The sequence below is a fragment of the Budorcas taxicolor genome, chromosome 25 (genome assembly GCF_023091745.1).
Source record: "Budorcas taxicolor isolate Tak-1 chromosome 25, Takin1.1, whole genome shotgun sequence".
NCBI classification, from domain to species: domain Eukaryota; kingdom Metazoa; phylum Chordata; class Mammalia; order Artiodactyla; family Bovidae; genus Budorcas; species Budorcas taxicolor.
In genome coordinates, this window is record NC_068934.1 from 44,762,439 (window position 1) to 44,769,733 (window position 7,295).

Consider the following 7,295-nt stretch of genomic DNA (forward strand, 5'->3'; position numbering starts at 1 on the left):
TATTGGTATCACCTGGGCATCTTTGTGGGACCCACAAAGGCCTAGTCAGGAGCCCCCCAAGCCTTGGCTCAGTTTGGGCAAGTGCAAGACACTAATTGTCTGAGGGAGGCAGGGCATGGGGCTCCAACCTGGAGACCACTCAGTGCTGGGGACTTCCCAGGGTTGGGCCGAGGGGGACTCAGCTCAGGGTGGAGGAAGCTGGGAAGGGGGCCGAGCCAGCATGACTCACCTACTTCCACCCAGTCAGCCTGGTGGCATCTCCGCTCCCCTGCTCCAAATTCCAATTCGATGAGGCTGCTGGAGGCTGAGTCAGTTCCAGCACGAGAGCCGTATCCCTAGGGGCTCCCTGCCAGACACCCTGGCCTCCAACCAAGGCCAAGGCCAGGACCAGGGCTGTGGCCAGGGGTGCGGAGCCAAGCTTCCAGAAGCTGTTGCAGCCTCAGCAGAGGGCATGGCCCAGGAAGATCAATGTGAGTGAACGTGCTAGCTGTGTTGTAAAGCGCTCACCGTAGGTGAAGCTGGAGACCCCCATCAGCCTGGTGAGGACTAGGATGACTTTTTAAAAAATATTTACTTATTTTTAGTTGTGTTGGCTGGATCTTAGATGTACCACGTGGGTTCTCTAGTCGTGGTGCCCCATGGCACACTGGATCTTAAGTTTCCCAACTAAGGATTGAACCCATGTCTCCTGTATTGAAGGGTGGTCTTAACCACTGGACCACCAGAAAAGTTCCTGGGGCACAAGTCTTTTAACTCTCTCTGCCCATGACTCAGGTAACTCTCTTCCCCTTGGTCTCTATTTTCTTGACTATAAATTGAGCCAAAATCTTCTGATGGGTTGTGAGAATTAAATAGTCTACATGGAAGTGCCTTGCAAACTGGTGGCCTCTGATGGTCTGGGTGGTAGGAGATGAGTATAAATGGGAAGACTTAGAAGGCTTTTTAAGATTGAGTACTGCACAAGGATATTTCAGCCAAGCAGACAGAAACCCAATTCAACCTCTACTCACCGGACCGTGTGTCCTGGTGGAAAAGCAGGGCAGGACCAAGGAGGTACCTTTTTCTAATGGGAAAGGTTCACTGCACAAGGATATTTCAGCCAAGTGGGTCGAAACCCAACACACCCTCTACTCACTGGACCATGTGCCCTGGTGAAGCAGGGCAAAACCAAGGAGGTACCTTTCTCTAACTGGCACGAACACACCCTGTGGGCTAGCAGTAGTCCCTCAGACTTTACTGGGCCAAGTCCTTGAATTTATGGGAAATCACTGAACAACTGATTGTGATTCTTGGGATGGAGGTGAGATAGGACTGACTTTGAAGAGGCTCTCAGAGACATTCCCAGCTTGGCCGTTGAGGGCCATCAGGACAGAGGGGGCAGTCTCTCCTGGCCCTGCCTCTCTCCTCAAACCAATGCAGGTAATCACCAACACAGTATTGTAAAAAACACTCAAGACACAGACCCAGGCTGGGTTTATTGAAATGCCAGTACATGTGTGACAAGGGAGCCAAAGAAAGGAAGAAGGTGGTGTGGGCTGTGAGGTGGCAGGGACAGGCCCTGTGTCCTTGGCCCTGGCATCCCCTTTCTGTGCTGGGGGCGGAGTGGGAACAATTACCCACTCTCCGCCAACAAAATGGCATGCTCAGGCCCGCAGGACCTCTGCCCCCTGCACTGTGAAGGCCCCGAGGAGAGGGATTGGAAGCACTAGTTTTCTCTCTTGTGAAAGAGGAAGAGAAAAGGAGGATGCAGGAGGAGGGGGAGGTGCAGCCAGGGATGAGGGTGGCCAAGGAAGGTTCTCCTGCTGGCGTCTGCACCCCGCCTGTGGTTCTGGATGACCAAGGGGAGGCAGCAGCAAAGAGAGGCTGAGGGTCCGGCCCTCAGGGAGCCATTGCCTCCAGCCAGCAGGGACTGGAGTCAGCCCAAACACAGGACAGAAGTTCAAAGGGATCGAAGATGCAGGCAGTTCCCGAGTGACCCAGTCCTCAGAGCTGGAGGGGCTCGACCTCCATGGGACAAGGAGGGGGAAGACAGGCGGAGGCTCCAGCCCCAGTAGTGGGGGCAACGGCCGTCTCCCTCATTTGGCCCTATTAGGTCAGTTCCACATTGTTGGCACGGTCCAGCACACGGGAGCCACGGGCACTGCCCCCCAGCTGGAAACGGCTCTCATAGAGAGTGGGGCAGAGGTGCCAGCGGTTGGCCCGGTAGATGCCCAGGTAGGTGTAGACGTCAGGCTTGTAGGTAAGCAGACACTTCACGCCTGCCGCACGGATGGCTGCATCTGCCTCCAGAACACCCAAGCGGTCCGTGAAGTCGTCCGTATAAACGCAGATGACCTGCCGCCCCCCCTCCTTGGCCCGTGGGCTCACCTTGGCCACCTGCAGCCGGCCCTCAACCACGGCCCGAGCAATGCCAGCCCAGGCGTGGTCCAGCTTGAAGCCAGGTGCCAGGTGTATCAGCCATTTGCCAGAGAGCACTCGGTGGGTGATGGCCAGCTGGCGCAGGGTACCAGGCGTTATGGGCCGCCCGCTGGTCTGCAGAGCTTCCCAGGCGGCCTGTAGGCCCTGCACATCACCCGAGTTGGGGATGTAGCCCTGCCCGTATGCTGCAATCCAGCCCACGGGCTCAGAGTTGGGCGAGCCAGGGTCCCCATAGCGGGTAACTTGGGACGGGGGGTACTTGGCCAACCAGGCATCCAGCTCTGTGGCAGGTGTCATGCGGGCATCAAACACCAGCCAGGGGTCCATGTCGGCTGCCATGGCCTCTGCAGCCAGGTGCTCAGCAGTGAAGCCATCTTCACGACCACCTGGAGAGTCCTCTTCCTCCAGCTCCTCACCTGGTTCCATCCTGCGGGAGGGAACCGAATCAGGGCAGGGCCAGGACAGACTCAACTTGCTGAGTCCTAGGGGGTGCCAGGGAGAAGGCGATGGCACCCCACTCCAGTACTCTTGCCTGGAGAATCCCATGGATGGAGGAGCCTGGTAGGCTACAGTCCACGGGTCACTAAGAGTCGGACACGACTGAGCGACTTCACTTTCACTTTTCACTTTCATGCATTGGAGAAGGAAATGGCAACCCACTCCAGTGTTCTTGCCTGGAGAATCCCAGGGACGGGGGAGCCTGTTGGGCTGCCGTCTATGGGGTCGCACAGAGTCGGACACGACTGAAGCGACTTAGCAGCAGCAGCAGCAGCAGGGGGTGCCAGGCACTGAACTGAACGGTGTGGGCCTGGGCCTCGGCTGCCGCGTCTCCACAATGGATAACAACTTGTTACTGCCTCAAGCAGTTGTGCAGAATTAACCACCTGAGGTGGAACAAAAGCTATATAAATGTAGTTAGTGTTATTACTGCTCTCCTTGACCTACAAACGAGGAAACCGAAGCTCAGAGAGAAGGGGCTCACTGCAGGTCACACCTTCAGTGAGTGACAGGGCCGAAACGGCAATTCAAATGTGGGAACCGCCGGCCCAGCTACGCCTCCTGGCTCTGCCAGAGCCTGGCCGCTCTCCCGGGCGCCGGGATTTAATGGAGGGAGGCAAAGCACACGTCCTCGCCGCACCGAGGCAGGGCCCATGGGGCCAGGCCTCCGGGCGAGCGTTATCCAACCTGCTTAAAGACGAGGGCACTGAGGCGAGAAACGGGCAGTGTCCGATCCGAGACCAACGGGGCGGTGCCTGGACTCGAACCCCGGCTGGATAGAGGCTGCAGGAGAGCCTGCCTCCCGCCCCGCCGCGCCCGCCGCCATTAGTGCCCACGGCCCGAGCTGCGCCCCCGTCCTGCCCCCTCCCGCCAACCCCAGCGTCACCTCCGGCCTTCGCTGCGCTCGGCGCCGGGCCAGCCCCGGGCCCGGCTCCGTTCCTGCCGGGGCTCTGCGCCGCTGCCACCGCCGCGCCCCGCCCCCGCCACGGCTGCCGCCGCCGCCGCCATCTTACTACCCCGGCGCCTCAACAAGAACTTTATAGACAAACGCTGCACAGGGCGGGGCCGGGAAAGGGCGGGGCCATAGGGGCGGGGCCATCAGGGAAGGCGAGGAGGGGCGGGCCTTTGGGGGGCGGAGCTAACGTTCGCTCTTCAGGTCTTGGGGGCGGGCGGGAGTGGCGGTTCCGCCCCGGACCGACGCGCAAAGCCCGGGAGGCTCTAAGGGGGAGGGCGCTCGGGCCCTGCCGGCGGCGTCCTGACCGGCGGCGCTAGGACCCGGTAGGGAGCGTAGGGGGCGGAGCCGGCGGCACCAGGACCCGGGGGAACCGCGGCGGACGGGCTACGAGCAGGCCCGGGGGCCGGGAGGCTGCGGGCGGCGGCGCTGGGTCCGGCGCGGCGGGAGAGGGCCCGAGATGCCGAGCAAGAAGAAGAAGTACAACGCGCGGTTCCCGCCGGTGAGCACGTGAGCGGGCCCCAGAGGAACGGGCCGGGCTCTCGGGAAGCCCCGGCCCAGGCCGGACTGGGGAGGCGGGCGCATCGCCGTGTTCGGGGCCCCGTACGCCCCGCCCCCTTCCGTGCCCTTCCAGCGTGGGTGCCCCCCGCCCCCTTTCTCCCGGGATGCTCCCTCTCTCTGCCCGGCTTCAGCACCCTTTCTGGGACGGAGGCGACGGGGTCCGAGCTGTCTGCCCCCTCCCCAGGCACGAATCAAGAAGATCATGCAGACGGATGAAGAGATTGGGAAGGTGGCGGCGGCCGTGCCTGTCATCATCTGTATCCTGTCGGGAGCTGTCGGGATGGGGGAGTGGGGGAGCCCGGCAGCCCCGGGGTCGCTTTTTGTGGACTGGGCCACCACCCTGCGTTCTCCTTGACCCTCCTCAGCTCGGGCGCTCGAGCTTTTCTTGGAGTCTCTGTTGAAGAAAGCATGCCAAGTTACCCAGTCCCGAAACGCCAAGACCATGACTACATCCCACCTGTGAGTGGCTCCGATCCTAGAGGGCCCAGTTGGGGGTCTTCCTCCAGTTCACACGCCTGGGGGAGGCTGTGCCCTGATGAGGAATTGGTAGGCTGCTGTGAGATCTGTGGATTTGAGGAGGAGGATTAGGATGTTCTGGCCAAGGGGGAGGGTTGGGGTGGAAATTTTCCAGGTTCCATTCCCCTGACATCCACAGAGTCCGTACTGTCCCTTGCTGAGGGCCCAGATGTCTGGGCCTCATCCGAGTGCCATCCCCTTCCCACTTCTTCCAGGAAGCAGTGCATTGAGCTGGAGCAGCAGTTTGACTTCTTGAAGGACCTGGTGGCATCTGTGCCTGACATGCAGGGGGATGGAGAAGACAACCACATGGATGGGGACAAGGGTCCCCGCAGGTAGGGTGCCAGGGACCAGTGTCCCGGTGGGGAAGGCCAAGGCCCCTGGGCTTGGGGATGGCTGGGGAGTGGTGAAGGAGTGGGGAGACCTGTGGGCAGATGTACTGTATCTTTCCGAAGGGGCCGGAAGCCAGGCAGCAGTGGCCGGAAGAACGGTGGGATGGGAAGCAAAGGCAAGGACAAGAAGCTGTCAGGGACGGACTCAGAGCAGGAGGTGAGTGAGGCCCTAGGCTTCTGGCCCATAGGGTGAACAGGGCAGCCCTATACCAGGCCAGGACGAGCTGGCTGGGGGCCTGGTCCCTCACCTGTGACCTTTGTATTGGTTTCTTTCTAAATTGGGGTTAGTGAGGTCAGCCTCCTGTCCCTGCTTTCCAGTGATGGGGCCATGCCCTTCTAGTCTCTAAGTCCTGCCTTGTTCTCAGGATGAGTCTGAGGATACAGACAGTGACGGAGAAGAGGAGACACCACAGGTCCCACCCCAGGCCAGCCACCCCCCTGCCCACTTTCAGAGGTAAGCAGTTCAGTGGCACCAAGGGGGCCCACTGACCCCAAGACTGACTCTGGCCTCCCTCCTGGCCTCCCTAGCCACTTGGTTCTGTTGGTCGTGGCAGATTGGGGGGATGGTAGGGGAGGAACTAAGAAGGACTTCAAGGCTGGGGACTGTGCTCTCAGAAGGTCCTCTTCTGCTAGGTGGGGCTGTGTGACCTGCCCTGCGTCCTTCCCTTCTCTGGGCTTGCTCCCTGTTGGTACAGAGGGTAGTGGGCTCCGGGGATGCCCAGGTGGGGCTGAGTGGGCGGGGATGGGCACCAGAGAGTGGCCTGATCTTTCTTTACTGCTTTCTCCCCTGCAGCCCCCCGACACCCTTCATGCCCTTCACCTCGACCCTGCCTCTGCCCCCAGCACCCCCGGGCCCCTCAGCACCTGACGCAGAGGAAGAAGAGGATTATGACTCCTAGCGCCCTCTGCCCCCCAGGCCACACCCCCTTTAGTTTGTTTTAGTTGCTCTGGGGGGAAGAGAGACCATAGACCTGTTCTTAAATTTATTAATAAAATAATAATAAAAGGGAACACTCACGTCTGTCCTGGTTTTTGTCCAGGGTTTGTGGCCTCCTTCTCTCCTTCCACCTCCTTCCTGATGCTGAGCTGGGACCCAGAGCCCCAGGGGGCTGGGCAGCAGCTGACTGAAGCGGGGGTGCTGGAGGCCACAGTTCTGCCAGCGCAGGGCCAGGGGTGCCAATGGAAGGAAGGCCGGTCAGAGCGGCAGAGGGTCTGAGCCAGCTGGTGCCGGTCATGCTGGGGGACAGCCTGTCTCATGGTGCTGTGTGTCCCTGGGTAGGTTCCTCTTCTCTGAATGACTTCTTCTTGGCTCGCTGATGTAGACCATTCTGTTCACTCTGGGTTGCTGCAAAGGGACAGGTAACAGAAATGAGTCTGGGAAACTAGAGCTTGGGCCACTTGCCTTAAAGGACATGAGGAGGGGCAGTGGGGGCAGAGGTAGGTGGTGTGGTGGGGGCCCCATGAAGGCTGGCTGGTGAGCAGGCAGTGACTCTGAGCAGACCCTGGAGCTATGCGCACGAGGCAGACGTGTGTCTTCCAGGAGAAGCGGCTTGGTGAGGCGGGTGGGAGGTGTGGAGTGCCGCAGGCAGCCTGGAGGCCTGGGTTAGCGGTAGACTCGAGTGCTGATGACTAGGAGGGAGGGGATCTTCAAGGACTTTTGGGTTTCTTTGGGTAGGGACATGGGAACATAGAAGAGGGATCTCAAGATCAATAGGGATCTTAGTAAGACCTCAAGTTTGGCTGTGATGAGTTTGGGGTGCCTGTGAGGCCACTAAGGAGAGGCATGGGGTGGGCACTTGGAGGTAGTGGGCTAAAGACAGGTGTGTGAACCTTGAGAGTCAGGGAGAGGAGAGGGCTAGGGTGGCCCACCAAAGGGGACTGAAGAGCAGCCAGCCCGAGGGCCCCCGGGAGCTCCTGTGGTGCCCACCCAGGGGCGTCTGGGAGGAGGAGAGGCCAGC

General features: G+C 60.4%; 2 protein-coding genes across 2 annotated transcripts; one reads left to right on the forward strand and one right to left on the reverse strand.

Annotated features, from left to right (window-relative positions):
* Positions 1-1,458: 1,458 nt before the first annotated feature.
* Positions 1,459-3,924, reverse strand: C25H11orf68 (chromosome 25 C11orf68 homolog). The gene is made up of 2 exons (XM_052662029.1): positions 3,803-3,924; positions 1,459-2,845 (listed from the first exon to the last, which is right to left on the reverse strand). The coding sequence occupies exons 1-2, from the start codon at positions 3,922-3,924 to the stop codon at positions 2,089-2,091; spliced, it is 879 nt and encodes a 292-aa protein (XP_052517989.1). The 3' UTR covers positions 1,459-2,088.
* A 287-nt stretch (positions 3,925-4,211) lies between these two features.
* On the forward strand, positions 4,212-6,348 carry DRAP1 (DR1 associated protein 1). The gene is made up of 7 exons (XM_052662146.1): positions 4,212-4,370; positions 4,614-4,686; positions 4,795-4,888; positions 5,161-5,280; positions 5,401-5,494; positions 5,703-5,791; positions 6,131-6,348. Exons 1-7 carry the CDS (start codon positions 4,329-4,331, stop codon positions 6,234-6,236), a joined length of 618 nt encoding a protein of 205 aa, XP_052518106.1. The 5' UTR covers positions 4,212-4,328; the 3' UTR covers positions 6,237-6,348.
* Positions 6,349-7,295: the final 947 nt, after the last annotated feature.

Excerpts from the sequence above, each read along its gene's own strand:
- C25H11orf68 (XM_052662029.1), bottom strand. The coding sequence starts at position 3,924 with ATGGCGGCGGCGGCGGCAGCCGTGGCGGGGGCGGGGCGCGGCGGTGGC. Across the intron at positions 2,846-3,802 it reads GAGCGCAGCGAAGGCCGGAG|GATGGAACCAGGTGAGGAGC; the intron begins GTGACGCTGGGG and ends TCCCTCCCGCAG.
- DRAP1 (XM_052662146.1), top strand. The coding sequence starts at position 4,329 with ATGCCGAGCAAGAAGAAGAAGTACAACGCGCGGTTCCCGCCG. Across the intron at positions 4,371-4,613 it reads ACAACGCGCGGTTCCCGCCG|GCACGAATCAAGAAGATCAT; the intron begins GTGAGCACGTGA and ends CCCCCTCCCCAG. Across the intron at positions 5,495-5,702 it reads GGACGGACTCAGAGCAGGAG|GATGAGTCTGAGGATACAGA; the intron begins GTGAGTGAGGCC and ends CCTTGTTCTCAG.